Genomic DNA, 19152 nt, shown 5'->3' with positions numbered 1-19152 from the left:
GTCAAACTGATAGAGGTCATGAGTTCCTGTTTGATACTTCTCCACTCTTTCCCTTTTGCTGTTGCAGCTCTTCGTGTCAAAGTTGTTGCATTTCAGGACCTCATCAATAATGTCACTTGTGAACATCTCCCAGCCTAAAAGCAGCTGTGTTGAGTTGTGAAATGTGTGACAGGTGAATAGTTATCCACAGTAAATATGTTCCAAGTTGCAAAAATTAACTAATATCAAAAATTCCTATAAAACTCCATAGGAATACATATGGGTCATTTTTGACCCATGTCTGTAAACTGAAGGTAGTAACACAAAAACAATGGTTGTTTATAAATTAAGAAAAAAAGAAGGAAAAAAAGTATTTGTGGCAATAAAAAACTAGATATTTAATGAATACTTGGAATATTAAATTATGAAATTAGATGATTTCTAAAGATATGGCAAAGACACACTCAGCCATACATGAAATATCATAGGAAATGAATGCGGGTCATTTTAGACCCATGTTGTGCATTAGAGGGGTAGTGTTACAAAAATTATTTTTATTCCAAAAGTAAGAAAGAAAAAATGAAAATAAGGACTTGTGATGACCAAAAACAAGTTAATTGAGGAATACCTGGAATACTGAATGATTAAATATTTTTTTTGCGAAGATATAGAAAATGTTAACTCTCCTGGGTCACTTTAGACCCATGTTGTGTATCAAAGGGTACTGAGAACACAGGGGGAACAGATTTCCTTGGAGGAACAGGGAAACTGAATTCTCCGGAACACCATCCCCCATTTTTAAACAATTGTTGTGAAGAAAACAAAACTACCTTTTCTTCTTTCATGGGAACTAACGGTGAAGTTGACATTGATGGTCAAATCATGTTTGACACATTTATGAAGGTGGATCATTATTCACTTCCGTTTCTCCACACCGGACGACGACGACTGAATATGAAAGTGGCATATACAGCACAGTAAGAACATCACAAGCCAAGTGAGTGGGCATTAAACAATACAAAAAAAGAGTGTACATGTTACTAGGCATGTTAAACATTTTATTACACAATCAATTCAAATGTACAGTCCAAGATGAATAAGCTGCTTGTCAATAAACAGATTCTTATTGTACATCCTACTCCTCTCCAGCTCCCGGTAGCACAATCTTGCTTGAGTCATAGTAGTTCTCCTCAATAAGAGCAAGACCCTCCGCCTCCCTCTGTTTGACGAGCCTCTCTGCCTCCCTCCTGGCCCACTGCCTCATTCTGAAAAATAAAATTAAAATATTGATCATTAATACTTTATCATGCTCAGAACAGTATTGCCAGCATTACATTATCTATCCAACACACACATGGAAGTGTGTCTTTTTATGGAAGACTTTCAGAAAACATTCAGTAGTTATTTCGGGTCACGCAAATATTGAGAATATCGTTTCTTAAACAAAGTGCGTTTACAATAAACTACAATAGTTAACATCTGACTACACAATAGATGGCATTACTGAGTAACAAAATGTTGGTGTGTAAATTGGGGTATGAATAAATAAGTTTTGCTTCTTCATACCCCTTTTCAGACAATTTGTATGAATTCATGTCATATCTGAAGGTATATATACTTACAAGTTTATTCAATTGGAAATCTTGTTTAAATTATCAGTTTCTATTTATGTTCAAAATGTATTTATGAATGAGCTATTACTGGTGAATATGTATATGTTGTTCGGGATTGTTCTTTTCTTTTTATAACTACTGTTTACCAATCACTTTTTTGTGGTAAATTGTCTGAAATAAATTCATTCATTCATTCAAATTGCCTGCCTCCAAAGAAGACATACCCATGGTCTGGTAAATAGTGGATGAAGGTACTCCCAACAACGATGGCTACAGAGATGCCAAAGAAGAAGGCAAGCCTCATGTTCCACACATCAACAACAGGATCCCGTGAGAATCCATGATAATCTGGATTCTGTAGTGTCAAGAGAGATACGTTAGGCACATTTAACAGTGATGGATACATATACATAGCTATATTCTTATAATCCTTACCTAAGGCTAGCACGCAGGCACAAATACAGACCAAATGCTAAAGACGGAATATGTTGCTTATTATTGCTGACAATAGCAATACTACGTCCTTCGTCAAAACACTACCAGCAAACAACGAAAGATTGTTTATTTAGCAACACTAACATCAAAGAAAAAGGGAAAAAAGCATGATTGACACGGTTTCCGTTTCAGCTCACCTTCTCGTATGCGCTGACCTCTGCGTGTCCATGATGACTATCCTTGGCATGTGCGGGCTGCAAATCCGAAACTGTGGCCGAACCGGCAGCTCCGGACGGTGTCGTTTGGGATACGAACCGGACCCCGAGAACTGGATTTATGCGAAACCGGGACAGGGTAGGCCCTAGACGCACCAACCGAGCGAGCATTTCTGCTGTCTAAACACTGAATGTCACACTTGACCCGGAACCGGAAATGTCTGTTGTATGCTATTCTTTGGCTAATTTAAAGTTTCAGGTGAAAAACAACATAAAATAAATGTGTTTGCTCAGTGCTTGCAGGACGCTATGATTGTATTATTGCTGAATATCAGAAATTCTGGACAAACCCGTTTAGCGATTTTCAAAAATGTGGTTTATTAGTTAGATATTTTTTATGGGATGTTCAAATTTCTTAACATTTTCTAATTAAGTAGGAAGTAAAACATAAAACCCACCAAATGTTTGAATTCCAGTCCAACAGGCCTAACTCGAGACAGCTACAACTCTGAAAGAAAGAAATTTGCGCCTCGTCCATTAATTGTATATAGCGGGACAAGTTACTTCTCAGCGTGAGAAATGGTTGAACTGGGTGAGAAATATAAGGTGCTGCGTGAGATATTATTGAAATGCGTATGCGTGAGACGAGAGAGACCTTTAACTACCTGTATTATTAATAATACAGATCTTCAGGTGGATTGTTTAAAAAAAGTATTAGTATCCAATACAGTACCGCCGAAATAGCTCAGTTGGGAGAGCGTTAGACTGAAGATCTAAAGGTCCCTGGTTCGATCCCGGGTTTCGGCATTTTGCTTCTGTCACGGCCACTGACAAATGTTGCACTATCCAAAAACAGTTTGGATTTATTGTACAAATACATACTACAAACATGTACTTGATCAATCTTTAATCAGTTTCATGATAAATATTGAAATAGGCATATAACATCACTATAATACAAAAACAAACAATTGAAATGTCAAACACTTTCAATGAATACAGTATTATACAATATCAATCAGTCTCACAAGGACATGGTGGTCATTTTAATCCTTGGAACTGAAACAGAAAAGATGCACTAGAGTAAAGTTCAAGGACAAGAGCGAAATTCAAGTTTTACTTAGTTTACTTATACTCAATATAAAGAATGTACAGGGGGTTTGACTTGGGGGCTGATTTCTGGAGTTGTCAAATCCAGAAATGGGTTAGGATATATCATTTAGTTTAGGTAAAACTCCATAACATTTTGTCTTCCTCTCAGTGGTGTCAAGATGCCAGAATCGGTCCTTTTCCAGCCTAACTACCCTTTTGTAAAAAAAAAAATGAGGTTTTACAAGCATGATCATTAACCCAAAAGCATTGTTGTTTAGTGTTGATCTGCTCCGATTCTTTCAACATATCATACACAACCTACAAAAACATTTACTTTCTTTGATCTTTTCTTGGGGTGAGTTAAAGTGGTATAACACACAATTATCTCAGTTTGTTGCTCTTAACTATCACGTGAACTGAAGATTAGGTAGTTCTATATCACTATATATATATATATTCATGTATATGAGAGAGAATTGAATTTGGTTTTATTTCAGACCTTGCAAAAGTATCCATCAAGCTATTCAACTTATTTTGAATTAAGCTGATTCCGATCTACAAAACCACCATATTGACAAAGTTTTGTAAATTTTCATAATCTTAGCCAATTCATTGGAAATAAAATACAGAATTACTTAAGTATTTACTGTTTACATCTATTGTAAACTCATTACATTCCTACTTGACTATGCAATGTTTCTCTATTTTCTGCTCAATAAATTAGCGAAGATATATAAAAAAATATGGTTAACTTTGTCAAAACAGGGTCGGAAAATAAATTACTAAAATGTAATTCCTTTTAAAATAAGGTTGTACACTTGTGTGTATATTATCATACATCCTATGAGGTCACTTTGAAGCCTGTTTTGCTTTCACTGAAGTACTAATCAAATTTTTACTTACAAATAAACCAACCTAAACCCCCAAACCTCCCAATTCTACACTGAGAAACAAATATTAATTTGACAAATTTGGCCTGTATTATTAAGGGCTACCATGAGACACTGTGTGAAAGGCGTGAACATCTTATCCGATGTCAAGTAATAATTCCCACCAAAAAACAACAACAGTATTAGCTATATACATTGGTTACATTTATACCTAGTAAGTTAATATTTATTTAGTTTAAAGTAAACTTTCAAACTTTCAATGAACCTCGTTAGGAAATTGAAAATGTATCTTTAACATTATAAAATTGCTTTTTTTTTATATTGCATCTAGGGTAGAAACCTACATTTGACTTTGATTTGATGTTTTAATGCATTAAATAAAAACCTTTTTGTAGTGTTAAGTAAAGATTATACTTCAAAAAGGGGGTTCTTATGGGTTTGTGTATACATTTTCAGTTCAAACTGACCTAATTGTAACAATGTCCTAAAAGGAACCCTTTCTGACTACTAAAAGTGAGGTAAGAAGGCTGAAAAACCAGTTGATGTCTCACTCTTGCCACATTTCAGTAAAGTAGGACAAAATAATACACTCTGCAATTCTGGAAGTGATTACATTAGATCTGCAGTGAAATAAAATTGAGACAACAGAAGTAGTGGCTAACTATGGAAAGTAAATGTGAATCTGAACACTCACTTGCTTCCTTTTAATCCACTATGTCTGTTGGCTAAGTTAGTTGCAACTATTTTACTGCTTACTTATAGTGCATATTATCAGCCTTTATATTGATAGACCAATAGCCCCCTGAAAAGCAAAACAAAAATGTAAATATAAACCTGAAATGCAGTCCTGTTCATTGTTGATCTGAAGCCTGACATGACAGCGACTTGGTCTCCTAAATGGCAATTCAACTTTTAATACTCATACATTTCCCATATAAAAGGAAAATGTTACATTAATATAGTTTAAAACCATGCCACTTTCATTCTCATTATTTCTTTGGAAATAACTTCAGCCTCTGAAGCTAACAGATCCCTAGAAAATGGCAGAATAGTCCAAGTATCCTGACACAATTACATTAAAATACAATTGTAGTTCAATTGCATTTGTGCCATGTTTACTCCAAGACTGCAGTTAATGACTACTGATTGTAAAAGTACTTTTTAAACCCCTAGCCAGTATCCACACCTGCCCTTACAGTTGTAAAGTTTACTGGGTTAATATCTAACCCTAAATATACCATGTCAAGTTTATCATTGCAATGCATAACATTCCACACTCATAGGCATAGTGGTTCAGTTTTTAACAATGCCATCTCACAACCAATATTCTTTGGTGAAACGTGGCTTGTGAAATGAGCAAAATATTGATTACAAAGAAGAAGAAAAAAGAAACATGGGAAGCATAAGCATAATCACATAAAAGGCTTTTTGAACATACTAAGATGGCTGAACTGTAATGTGCTGGCGTAATTATGTCTCTGACACAGGTACTGTGCTGGAGAGGACCGTGAGGAAAAATAATTTGGGCCAACAAAGTGCAATTCAGGCACAATAGTGTGAAAAGGCATTTTCTCTGCCAAACTTTGGCTATCAATTAGAAGGAAACAACACCAAATATTTGATATTTCTCAGTTTCTCTCAATTCTAAATTCCAGGAGAAACATAGTGTAGGCTTCTAAAAACGTATGTGAAAAGGTAGCTGTGCAGTACTAAACAATAAGTATTTCAAATGGATTCATGTCATTTATGTTGAATGCAATCATCTGGATAGTATTGACTCTCGTTATGTACATATTTCAAACCCAATGATGTAGATGTTTTAGCGTTATACCTCATGAGGTGCCATCTTTTAATCTTTGATAAATACAAATTATAAGTGACAATATAAAACAAATCAGTCATTGTTCAGTAATATAAAGGCCAAGTATTGAAAACTTTTGATTATCACAAATCACCCATCACTTTTATCTACAAGAGTGCTAGAGGTGCGACATTGAGAAGATGTCTGGGACAACTTCGTAATAGTAATGTTCAGTCAAATCTGGGTGGCCATCAACAATTTGATAAGCAACAACCGATGCAAAAACATCTTAAACAGGCCAAAATAGTCATTGAGTATGTTGGGTACATGGACATGAAAACAATCAAGTCAAGAGGAAAATAGAGGCACTGTAGCCTTTGGAGAAGGTATAGTGGCAGATGGTGATGGTATGGTTGCAGCAAGGTTGTAGGTGGAGTTTGGGGAAGAGGGCTGTGGGGATGCTAAAGGGGTAAACAAAGACCTAGCTGGGGGGGAGTGAAGAGCAGCTGTGGCTGTAGTTGGGGAGTCTGAGCTGACTTCATCACCTTCCTCAGAGTCCCATACCTCACTCTGCAGGTAGTCTGCAAACAAGGCCTTGGCACGCTGCAATACCCTCCCAAGGTTGTGGCGGCGAACAAGACGGTCAAAGTGCATAGCCAGCTCATTATAATCAAAACTATTCTTAACAATGTGATCTCTGTGCTCCAGCAAGATAGAGAGGCACAGAAATAACATGAAGGGATTCCCTTTACCAAACTCTTGAGGTGGAGGCAGAGAACAGGGTTTGATGGTGTTTTCTGGTTTCGTAGAGTTAGGGGTACTGGTGCCTGTGCTGGAGGCCTTGTTGCTTGACAACGAAGGGGCTCGTCCAAATGATAAAACAGGTGATGAGAGCAAAGATCTATTTTGAGGGCAGGAGAGTGAGGGAGAAGGAACAGAGGACTTCCCTGTGGGAGTCGTAGGCGAGCTGGCTCCAGTCCCATTGAACACAGGGCCAAATGAAGCTAATACCTGTGACGTATGGTCTGGTGAATCTGCCCTTTCATTCGAAAGTGGAGATGAAGCATACATCGGTGATGGGGAGTCTGCTGAGGCCCCTTGCCAACTAGTTGGTGAAGGGGAGGACATAGGCGAGGGAGAGGAACTGGTTTTCCAGTTGGACAGGCCAGAAGGAAACAGTGAGGCCGGGGATATAGTCTGTTGGCTGGGAGAGCCCCCCCTTCCCTCTGTTTCTGGAGAAGAGGATTGGTCATCATCTCTAATGAGTGGTGCTCGCTCCCCTGGATCTTCTTCACTGTCCTCTGTGGACTGCCGGACTGGGAGAATGGACACAGGCTGTGATTCAATGGGGCCTTCTGTGAGGTCACGATCTTCCAAATCAAAGCTGTCCTCATTCCGGGCACTGTAGTATTTAAACTCTCCAAAACTGGCCTGTTTCTCAAAGGGAGCAGCAGGTGCTACTTTGTTCTCTTTCCCAACGTAAGGTATATTGTAGTCCCCCTCACCTTCCCTTATAGCTCCTCTGTCTAGTTTCTCGTCTTTCTCTATGTTTATCTTCCTTAATCCATCTGCCTCTTCTCTTGAGGGTCTCAACATGTGTTGTCTACGCTGCCTCTCTTTTTGCTTTAAATCTTCCCCATGGTCCCTTTTGAAAGCTTGGTCCTGAACATTGCTTGAAGTCATACCATCCGTCTCCAAGGGTGGGCCTAGAAGTTCCACCTCGGTTTCAGGAGGATCAGGGGGCAGGGAACTCCAGGCGACCTCCAACATTCTTAGGGCATCGTCAAACGCAAATTCACGTTTTAGTTCCAGAAGCAGCCAGCGGTAACAGAAGAACAGATCATCAGCTCCTCGAGAGACCAGGTAAGAATAGAACTCAGGGTCTGAATACTGAAGAAGGAGCTTGAGATGCTGGAACTTGACAGACATGAGTTGGCCATCGGGTCGAAAGTTGCCCTCTAAGCGTTTCATAATGCCACAGAAGCAGATGAACGCATGAGCCTCATTATCCATGACAGCAAGAATTGGAGACGCAATGTCACTCATACCCTGGCAGTAAGACACCTACAAAACAAAATAAAAACATTAACCCTTGCTACAAACCCTAAAAAGAACACTCATTACTAAATACATGTTTATTGTTAAAAACCCACACCTGTGGATGAGTGATGGCGAAGGTGGTAAGCAGGTCTGTGAGGGCGGTGAGGTGGGGACTGTCCTCTGAGCCTGCGTAGTAAGGATGGGCACGGTCTGTTCTCAGCACATCCTTCAGCACATTACCTCTAATGAATTCTAGATCTTCTTGACTGGCCCTGGATGTCCACTCTCTCTTCAACTGGTCATACTCTCTGGTCTTTCTCTTCATATAGTCCATTCTTTCTTGACCAGTCAATCCATCTGGGTACACATTAAGTAGGTACCGCCACACAACCTGTTCAGGGAACAACAGAAGATGACAGATGAGACCAAGTAAATATGACCGTAGCTAATTTTAACACCTTGCTTAAATAAGCGACGGAGATAGCTAACAATTAATCGTAATAGAAAGTAAGCATGTCTTCTAATCTACATACATTTCTTATTATGGACAATGAATCATTCAATGTTATTGAATGGGGAATAGGCTACTCCCCCTGGGGGGTAGCCTTAAGGTTTGTTCCAGATTAAATAAAAAGAGATCCAACGATCAACCCAGACACAAGTTTCTCATCCCGGCCAGATGCATATTCCAATCACAAAATAAAGAAAGGCAAATGAACAGCAAGATAACTAACAACAACAAACAAAAGTGTGGGAGCTCCTGAACAGGCTGCCAATCAGTGTGGCCCCGGAAGTAAGCACATGCATAATTAGATAATAAACCACAGTTGCTAAAATGTTGTTGTAGGTCAAGTCAACTAGATGTAGTTGATAATGGTACCTTGCGTAGAGAAGGTTCCACCCCACCATGATAGATACGTAACCGCAGTTCTTCTGGGCGGTACAGCTGACCCTGGCCATTAAGATAACTGTGGAACTCTGCATCACTAAGAGGGGGCTTGAAAGGTTTCATATCCTCACAGTAAGACCAGCTCAAGGCCTGCTGGACTCTGGACAAAGTACGACCCATCTGAAAACAGAGGGGCAGAAAAAGAATGAACATTGGGGTAACCCATCGGCATTTAAGCAAAATGGGGATTCGAGTGGAGCAATTCCATTAGCAGAAAGATGTTACTCATGGCTGTAGTGAGTGGTTGGGGAAAAATAAGGCTGACAGGATGAAGAGGGTCAACAGTAACCTGGGACAGCAGGGACTGAGTGAAGGGGAGAGCAGCGGCTGCTAAGGACTTCTTCTCCCCAGGAAGCTGATCAGAACCAATCACATCTTTGGGGCTTATGATGTCCCAGTCTTCCATTAGGGGACCTATGGACAAAAATACATTAAGATTGACAGTTTGGAGATCTAATAGAGCTTTACAATAAGCAAGAGTAGTGTTTGCAAGACATCTTACTGTCTTCAGAGGGCTTTATATCCATCTTGAGCTGTAAATAAGGCTTTGCAGCACTGACAAACGCAGCATCCAAATCCCAATCAGACAGAAGGGAGAGATACACTTCCACACCTCCACGGTCACGAGACAGGTAGCTTATTCCAAAGTTTCTCTTGCTAATTAAAAAGCAAGAAAGCACACACAAGGTTTTTGACACCAATTCAGATTTAGAAAAAACAACTCATAACAGCAACTGGTAAATTGAATTCTAATAATCTAAGTCAATGCAATCATATATCCCTTACCCATTTAACTCAAAGGCTCTTATGAGTATATGTTGTAGCACCTCCAACGACGTTATTTGAGGATCAACTGCAAATGAACGAAACTCCACTGGTAGCACTCCGTCACATTTCTAAGGGGAGACAAATGGGAAAACTGCTCATCCAATCTGGACAGCATTCGCCTGGGCTATAAAATTGTTTTCCGGTCAAAGAATTCAAGCAAACAAATTGTACACCTGGGCTCAGTAAGGTCTATGGGGATGTGTCAAACTAAAGAATGCCAGATCGCAGCTTTGCTGAAATGTGTGTGTGCATTGTGATATTTACTTGGTATGACTCATTTGGCTGACAGTCACTTTAACTGACTAGCAAGATGGGGAAAAAAACAGGTGTACTGTCACAAGCCACGTCACAAGAAAATGAGTCTAGTCCAGGGGAGCTGTCACGATGTTATCTCATCTAACGTTGTATTATGATTCTATTTGTAATGTACCTTAACTAGATAATTTAGCAAGTTTACAATAAAGCTATGTTGTGTTAGCTAGCGACCAGTATACCGTATCTGACTTATGTGTGGAGCTAGAAGCCTGCTAACAAGCAAGCACATCAAAACTATATTTTTAAGGTCTAGCTAGCTAAGCCGATACCCATCTCCCTGCCTGAGGCTCAGGGAGATGTCATTCTCTTAACATTGCAAATGCGGCTATCTGGCTAGCTAACCTGGCTGACTACACTGACATACAGTAGAAACCAATGTCTAATGCTAGCCTGCTCATGCAAAGCTAATACATCATAACTGTTTCTCACCTTCACTTTGACACGCACAACCCCCCTCTCCTCCTCGGCAGCCATGATGAGGGACCCGCTAAAAATACGATGTGTGTACAATGTTTCTTCTTGGATAGCTACAGACTACATTTTAAAAAGAAACGACAACGATTGGCATCTCGGTAGCTTTTCCCTCACCGTTCCGTGTACAGCACAAAACCTATTTTGCGATTGTAGCCTTCAAAATAAAAGCATTGTTGACGTTTGTTTACCCGAGAGTGGCTCTGGTTTGCCCGACACAATGAAAACGTTATTTATCACGTTATGACCATTTCATATTAATCGTTTCTGTTTGGCTAATCAGTGACAATTGTCTAAAATAAAAACAACTTTTTCTATCAATTTTCTCCTTTTTCCTTGTTAGGCTATTTTCACATATTTAGCAGATGCTATTTTTTTTATCCAGTCAAGCTTTTAAGTGTCCCCAAAAGGTTGTGTTGGTTTGCAGTTTAGGCAATTATTGAACAAATGAGATTGCTTTCTGGGATTTTGAGAACTAGCGATAAAATTGGCTTTACCTAAAATCCAGCAGTAAAATATTTCCATTAATTCCAAATGGTAAAAAAAAAGAATGTCTAATCGGAAATAGAAATAATAGTAAATATGCAAAGGGCCTATGCTGTCAAACATTTCCTCCATCGTTTACGCATATTTACACAAGGTACCCTATGCAACCCATCCCGTCACAACAAGTTTGAGAACTACAGTATAATCATTCCAACCAAAAGCATTAAACTTTATACTCTATGTTTCAGTAAATCTCTAACAGATGCATGAGATGTGGGAAACGCTATATCAACGAATTTGTGACATCTCCTCAAGGAAGGGGGTCTTCATGCAGCCTGTGCACAGTTGGTCCATCCACAGGGGCGCCTCGTGCTGCAGCGGGGTACGACGAGGGTAGAATGTGTAGGACAGGTCATAGTTCAATAGGCAGCTGATGGAGGCCATGTAGAGGTCCGAGTAGCGGCAGAGGCGGCGGGAAAAATAGGTGGGGTTGTGACAGGTACGAAAGATGCTGCCAAATTGGGGGTTGAACAAGTTCTTTGTCACAGCTCTATAAAGATGTCCAACAAACAGAATGTGTTACACAACATGTTCAAACTGCAATGTGTAAAATATGAGATGTTGACTTGTTTCAGGATGACAAACTCACAGAAGCTCCTCCCTCTCCTTCAACCAATCTTTCCGAACTTCTTTTGCCTCTGGATCTCGATGTTTCTAACAAAGAAGGCCAATGAAGGTGACATTTATTCCATCAAATCCAACCAAATGTAAATCATGCCACTTAGTACCCAATATTTTGCCCAATACAGGAATGCAACACAGCCAGTTAAGGTAGTTGCACTTGGAGCCTGGCCTCCCATTTACTCAATGTGCAAAATAAAGAACCTGGATAATTATGATTGTTCCGTGTCAGCTTTCTGGATGACTGTGGCATCATTGCCAGTTTACTGTGTGGGTGTACCTGCATGCGCTCCAGTAGACCAGTAAGTGCCTGAAGCCAAGTGAGGCTCTGGGCAAACTGTTGTGTGTTAGCCACCTTCGTCTCCACCTCAAGCTCTGGCACAATAGCCCCTGTCCTCCAACCATGACGCAGCATTAGATCCTACAGAACACACAGGAATTGAGTATCACTTTACCACACAGACACATCCGTATCCTCAATAATCAAACTGAAAGCGTTATCACTCACTGCTAAGTCACTGTACAGATGGTCTCCGAAGTAGAGCACTTTTGATCCTGTCCATCCTGTGAGCCTTAGAAACTCAAACAAGTTTCCCTACCACAAAAACACAACCTCATTAGCATTACAAAGATGATAGATATACTGGCTTACAAATAACATATTTGGCCCTTGTAAATAAAATATATTTTAAAAAGATCATTTTCAACATTATATTGCATTTGTGTTCTTTACCTGTTTGTAGATCTTCCCCTTATCCAAGCTTTTGATCTTGTCCCACTTTAGGTTCCCATGGCTATCTAATAGTCTAAAAGGTCTGGAAGTAGCAAGTACAGATGTTAATTGGACAAACTGTGTCTTTTTTTTCTTACATAAAAAAGATGGAGCAGGTAATGCAAATGTAGCAACAAAAATGTACTCTGCTAAATGTTTTATCCCAGTGTATAACTGTAACTAGTGTGAAATATCATGAAATAACAAGACAGTATTAAAACAAATATAATAATAAATAATTCCCCTGGGTTAAAAGGGTTGTGTTTAGATCTGAAATCATGATAGGCTGCATGAGTGTCACACTTACTTGACACAGTCATTGAAGAAATGTGGTTTGTCAGCTTGAACAATTACAATATCAAAGAAGTCCCTCCAGTTGTTCCCAATCATGTACTTCATCCCTTTGTCACTAAATCAGTTAGTAAAATACAATGGTTGATCAGATTTTGTGAGTGTTACCTGGTTGCTACTTCAAATTTATGGTTCATTTTCAAACCTGGTATTACCAGTGTTTTCAGTAATTTGACTGATAGCTAGTTTTACTCACACAAAGTTAAAGGGGCTGTTGGTTATGAGGAAGAGCTTTTTGCCACTGTTGGCCAAGCATTGTAAAACTGCCAGTGTCTCCTCTCCTCTGAGGATGTATTTCTCTGGGGTAGGGAGATGAGGAGAGGAATGTCTCTGACTTGTAAGCTTCCCACATCTAAAGGAACATTTTGTTCCATGCTTGGAGCATGATTATTTTCTGTAGCATTTAAGCAATAGATAAATGTTTCTAAAGCCCTTCTGTAAGGAGTCTACATCAAATCTGAATAAGCTTACCCAGGTCCTGCATTACCCACTTGTACATGTAACCTTGGATGTGCACCATCCCAATGGCATCCTGTAGTCAGATACATTTAGATTTGATTGAGACTTTTTATCAACAAGAAATCCGTACAATAACAAATATGGGATATAAAAAACATGCAAATCTCTGTAGTTTTCCAGTTTCCACTTGTGGATAAATCAAATATTGACTACTATTATTAGTCACTAGTTTGGGGATGTTATCAAATAATTGCAGGCCACTAACATATTTCTGCTACTTCCATAATTCCTGACATAATTGCCTCAACAGTTAAACTAGCGTGTTCCAGGCCAGCCACATGCAATAGTCCCTCTGACTGTTTTTACAGTTGTATGAACATAAATGAGCAATGTACATGCCCAAAATCACAAAAGAGTCACTAAAGTTTCCAACAAAGTGAGTAACAAGTACTGGAAAACAGAATTTTACTCTTGGGGACAAAAAAAGACACTTGTTCACTGTTACTTGAAAAAGGAGCCAATTTACAGGATTTGGATGGGACTGAAAGCAATTACTGACATACAATTTGTCTCTCTTTCTCCCTAAATGTTTCTAGTGGGCCCTCTACAGCATTAGAATCCAATTATTTAAAAGAGACAGTATGACAAGAAATCAACAGCTCGACAAAAATAGCATTTTTGAAGCAGACCTCCACAAAACTTTGGAGTAGCCTCACGTTACGGTATTGCCATTATTCCAATTTTATGAGTAGTTCAGAAATTTAACTCTAGCATCTTCTAGAAGTATTTCTCATTTTCCCCAAATGAACTACTTTGTTTGGATCCAACGGAATTGTGTAAAAATGTACTGCACTGCTGCTCACCGACACATCTTTGTATAGATGAACTGGGTCATATTCAATGTCATTGGAGATAAAGTAGTCATTGGCAACAGCAAGTAGAGTCATCTCTGGGATAGAGAAAACATCCATGAACTGTTTAATCTTAGGACCCTGCAAGTTGAAAAGGTTGTAAGGAATTGACATTGAAATGTTAGTAACGTCAGGCATATTTGTTTCTAGAAAAGTTAATTACACGTATTCTATGTTCCTCAAGTGTATCAATCAAAATAACAAATCTAATTTACGGTCACTTTGACCCACTACCTCTTTGCATTTACAGAGCGGACAAACGGCCAATGTGAAGTGGGTTTAAACTAATCAGGGGAGTCAGGTGGCTGAGCGGTTAGGGAATCGGGCTAGTAATCAGAAGGTTGCTGGTTCGATCACCGGCTCTGCCAAATGACGTTGTGTCCTTGGGCAAGGCACTTCACCCTACTTCCCTCGGGGAATGTCCCTGTACTTACTGTAAGTTGCTCTGGATAAGAGTGTCTGCTAAAAGACTAAATGTAAATTTAAGTCAGTCACAGTCTTAATTACTGATATGCCTGTACATTGTCTTGCCAGTTATCAATACTGGCCAGTTTGCTAGTTCTAAACTTATTTAACCTGGTTTCAGAATAGAATTCAAAAGTACTGACCTTGCCATAAAAGTCACTGACTTCGTGAAGAGGTAGATGGTGAGTTCCTCCATAGAGTTTTAACACTTCCTCATCAGGAACAGGTTTTAAACCTCTGGAGAAAAAAACATCTCTTACACCACATGTAGGCCTACTTATAATGCATTCAATGACAGCAAACAAAAAAATATAATTAATAATGGTCGATCAAAGCAACAAGCTAACCACAAGAAAAAAAAGTAAGACAGGTGGTAATAACATTGAAAATATCACATAAACATTTGTTTGTGTTATCAGCATTCATTAACTATTAAGGTAAACAGTTCATGAAAAGCATAAATATTAGTTTTTCCCTTCATTGTAGGTATTACAGTCCAGGGGTTAGCTGAATGGCCTGCAACAACAAAATATAGCCAAGCCTCTCACCTGTACACAGTCCCAAGCTCGATATAATGAAAGGCATCAACTTTCATCAAGAAGCCCTGTATGGAAAACACTCACGGATGTCAACATAAGGGGATACACAATATTCTTGTTGTTTTCTCTGATATTATACCCTTACTCAAAAGTAAAAGAAACTAGTTTGCAAAAAACATTAGAACATTGCATCAAACATACATGTATGTTTGTAACATACATACTAGGGGTGTAACGATACACTCAGCTCACAATACAATATGTATCACGATACTGGGTGTACGGTACAATACGCATCACGATATTTTGAACAACATTTTAAAGGAAACTTAAATTCAACTAACAGATTTATTTCCAAAATATTAAACATTTTCAAAAGATTTCTTTGTTGTACATACAATTTAGTACAATACTCAGTTCAAGCGAATTATGTGAATGCAGTGAATGCACGCATGACGCAGGTGCAGAGTAGGTTGCGTGCTGGTAGCTCAACCAATAGGATCAAACGGACGTCATATTGTAAAAGTATTGCCATAACTCTACGATACATAATGTAAAATTTTATATTGCGATATATTGTTCCACCCCTAATACATGTAACCTATAGTATACACTGTATACTATAGGTATTAAGCTTGATACTTTAGGTACTGTGTATACCATGAAGATTGTTTATTTTGCTGATGCCTTTCTTAGAGAATAATATGCCTAAAATGAGCAAAATTGCTGGCCATTGATAGATTTTTAGACACCTATAGAATGATGCTATCTTTTTCATCATTTAGAGGCATTCTCTTTAAACCTTTCAAATGATATATAAATTACTTACCTTCTGAATGTCATAATGCAGACCGCGTGCAGCAAAGTTGGGAATATAGTCATACTTTCTGATGCCTTCGGGATACTGTTAGAAAATATTAAAACTATTAGATATATCCTTATCCATTAGAAACAATAAGGCAATTTGGAAAATTTTACAGACCTTGTACTGTTTGACAAGAAAGTCTTTAGCTGTATTGAAGATCATGGCATCAAGGCAGTTGGAATAGAGAGCGAGGGTGTAGTCATAATCAAAGCCATAGATGTCCACTAGTTCCAGGTCCACCTCATTGTTGGCATAGATGGTTGAGGGGTTCAGAATGCTGCATACACCTGGGGGAATTACATCTATCGAACGAAAAATATGGCACAGTCTTTGTCCCGAATTCAACATTCTTTTGCAGGAATTCTGCTTCTGTTCTGTAGACCAGAATTTTTCCAAACTGTTTTGGCCAACTCCATTCTGAATTCTAAAGACGACTTTGCGATCCTATGTCTATTAGTCAATTGCAAAACAGTGATAATCTCAAGATGTAATATTTTTATGTGGGTCTTCGACAATTAAATAGCCTACCACAATGTATCTCATTAACCACCGCACTAATGAGGGAGGTGCTTGCATGAGTGGACAACTATCTCTGAGATGGTCGCTTGTAGGCTATCATAACCTACTGGTTGAAATGCGATGATGACTTTCTTTTTTTACATCGCTCGTTGGCTTTACATTGTATTTTTAGGGAGTAGGCTACGGGCGATTCAAGAACTATATTCTTCTTTGCCTTGAATATTTTCTGCAGCATTCTGTCATATGATAGATCGACCAGCTGTTTTTCTATTATACGTTTTTGGATGTCGAGATACTTCTCCTGCGACCCCATCTACAGGTCATGACCCGTGACCACCAGTTTGCTAACAGCTGGTGTACACCAAATAGTCAAACCCTGCAGAGTGTCCTGGGTGTCTTATACGGCGTCATAACATCATACGATTGCATAGAAAACATAAACGTTGCGTAATGTAATCGCTGTCATAAACGCATTTTCTTACCCTGCACAAGCCTTTTCATCTCAGTGTATCTTGACCACATGTGAGTTTTGGAGTCAATCTTGGGTGCTGCTGAGGAGCAGTAAGTCCGTCCTGAAACAAGCTTTGAAACCTCAGCAGGTCTGTGAGTCTGATATGCGGATGATACGGGTGTCGACCCTGCCATTGTACCGTTTTCACCACGTTTAAAAGTTGAACCGTTTGATGTCACATTTAAACAAGAAACCGCAAAACTTCTAAAGGGGTTGAAACGTGCTTTTACTATACTTTTCTGCACAAACGCACCGTTTAACTGGCGTATTTTTCGGAAAGACATTTCATAATATAAAACTAGGCTAAAACAAGGTAACTTTGCCACGTCAAAGCATAAAATAAGCTCCTGTATCCCAGGTCTGAGTTCAAGTCTGTCGCCTGTATGTGAACTAATAAACAGAACAGAAAGACGAAGCGGAGTGAGTTTTCTTGGAATTCCACTATTGGCTAAACAGCCTATCAGTTGCTATTGCTCAACATGATTGGCTAACATCTTTCACAGGCTCTCATCTCACGAGGATCTGTGTTTACTTAGTGTCTAACCCTCAATTTTATATTTGCCATATTGCAACATTTCAAATTAAATGAACGGAAGTCGTGAATCTTAGAGTAGTACAAAAAAAACATAGCAAAAAGGGAAGTAAAATGGTCAAAATCGTAAAGATGTTTTTTTTCTTTGTTAGGCCGAGGCTATTCCTACCTAGGCAGTTCGTTATAACGTCGGTCCTCGGTATACCGAGCACTCTAGTTTGCCCTAATTTGTTCTTTGCTCTCACTTTTCACATATTTAATACTTTCGTTCCCACTTTTTAGATTCGTGCAAGGTACAAAGGTAAATTGAGGCTATGCTAAAAATGTAGATAGTCCCTCCATATTCAAAAGTTAATATTCAAGGAGCCTAAATAGGCAATAGGCTATATTCAAAGACTCAAACCCGATTTTCGATCTGGATTTGTATCTTTAAATCTAGAATTTCCAAAGCGTAAAAAATATATATTTGGCCTTTAAGCCGATATTCCGTCTTTGAATTTTGCTTGCTCAGACCTTTGGACCTGTTTCAGCTAAACAAGTGAAGACAAGAATTTCTGTAATTTTGACAAGAAAATCTGGGATCTTCAAGCAAGGAGTAGCCTAATGGGGGAATGTGGGCGGACCTATAGGCTAGTTCTAAACAGTCAAACTAGTATTTCTTGGTCAGTTTAGGCTAAGTGAACCGCTGAGGGCCATCTCAACGATTCTTGAGTTTAGCCTAATAAACGTGGTTCTCTGGTCTGGTCAAATTCTTTGTATCACTTTCCTGTTTTAATTAACGATTTAATTGAATTTGCGTGTAGCACGACTTGCTCTGATTCTGATCACTGCACTGCTGCAGTTTCATCATGTCAAGGGTCGGGTGTTAACATGTTTAACTTAATCTTTAAATGTTTAGTTTACAGGTAGGCTAGAACGCATAGTGAAAGTCCCTGTCCCCCAACTCAGGCTAATTAATTTACACAATTGCAGCATCGGCCTCAGCATGAGGTAGGCCTAGGGCGTATTTGGAATAGAAAATGCAACCATACCAAACCCTAGCTGCAAGTGTGTAAAACCCAAGTAATTTAGCAATTAAATGATTGCTACTGCTGTTGTAATGTAGGCCTATGTCTCTTAAAAAGAAATTCACTTTATTGGTGGGCTGTTTTTGTGTGTTTTATTGATTAGGATACTGCACACCAAAGTCCTAGCCTAGCTGTGCAAAACAAAACATGATTACAATAGGCAGCGACACCATCTAAAATTCTCAGCAAGCAGGTTTTTTGGGGTGTAAAGTGGCAGACGGTATAGCCGACTGGAAATAAAACGAAATAGCCTAGCTAGGCTCTTCTCTGCACTGACTTCCATATCGATAAGACAAACAAAAAACTTGACACACAGACAAGGAATCTTATTTTGAAGAGGCATCTTGAGTTAAATCCACTCGTTAC

General features: G+C 38.9%; 3 protein-coding genes and 1 non-coding gene across 4 annotated transcripts; 1 reads left to right on the top strand and 3 right to left on the bottom strand.

The window, feature by feature from the left end:
* Nucleotides 1-1016: 1016 nt before the first annotated feature.
* On the bottom strand, nt 1017-2464 carry ndufb11 (NADH:ubiquinone oxidoreductase subunit B11). The gene is made up of 3 exons (XM_062459658.1): nt 2225-2464; nt 1817-1947; nt 1017-1244 (listed from the first exon to the last, which is right to left on the bottom strand). The coding sequence occupies exons 1-3, from the start codon at nt 2411-2413 to the stop codon at nt 1115-1117; spliced, it is 450 nt and encodes a 149-aa protein (XP_062315642.1). The 5' UTR covers nt 2414-2464; the 3' UTR covers nt 1017-1114.
* A 512-nt stretch (nt 2465-2976) lies between these two features.
* Nucleotides 2977-3049, top strand: trnaf-gaa (transfer RNA phenylalanine (anticodon GAA)). The gene has a single exon. It is a non-coding gene; the product is annotated as a tRNA-Phe (tRNA).
* A 508-nt stretch (nt 3050-3557) lies between these two features.
* On the bottom strand, nt 3558-10889 carry tbc1d25 (TBC1 domain family, member 25). The gene is made up of 7 exons (XM_062459520.1): nt 10587-10889; nt 9801-9910; nt 9517-9671; nt 9304-9428; nt 8946-9134; nt 8181-8456; nt 3558-8089 (listed from the first exon to the last, which is right to left on the bottom strand). Exons 1-7 carry the CDS (start codon nt 10629-10631, stop codon nt 6374-6376), a joined length of 2616 nt encoding a protein of 871 aa, XP_062315504.1. The 5' UTR covers nt 10632-10889; the 3' UTR covers nt 3558-6373.
* A 239-nt stretch (nt 10890-11128) lies between these two features.
* Nucleotides 11129-17486, bottom strand: nt5dc2 (5'-nucleotidase domain containing 2). Its single transcript, XM_062459546.1, has 14 exons — nt 17159-17486; nt 16275-16459; nt 16122-16196; nt 15302-15357; nt 14897-14990; nt 14241-14369; nt 13390-13450; nt 13115-13217; nt 12875-12976; nt 12529-12610; nt 12304-12390; nt 12076-12216; nt 11764-11828; nt 11129-11664 (listed from the first exon to the last, which is right to left on the bottom strand). Exons 1-14 carry the CDS (start codon nt 17469-17471, stop codon nt 11403-11405), a joined length of 1755 nt encoding a protein of 584 aa, XP_062315530.1. The 5' UTR covers nt 17472-17486; the 3' UTR covers nt 11129-11402.
* Between the last annotated feature and the right edge of the window lie 1666 nt (nt 17487-19152).

This window comes from Osmerus eperlanus, chromosome 4, assembly GCF_963692335.1.
Source record: "Osmerus eperlanus chromosome 4, fOsmEpe2.1, whole genome shotgun sequence".
Lineage (NCBI taxonomy): Eukaryota > Metazoa > Chordata > Actinopteri > Osmeriformes > Osmeridae > Osmerus > Osmerus eperlanus.
This window is presented reverse-complemented; position numbering and strand designations above follow the sequence as displayed.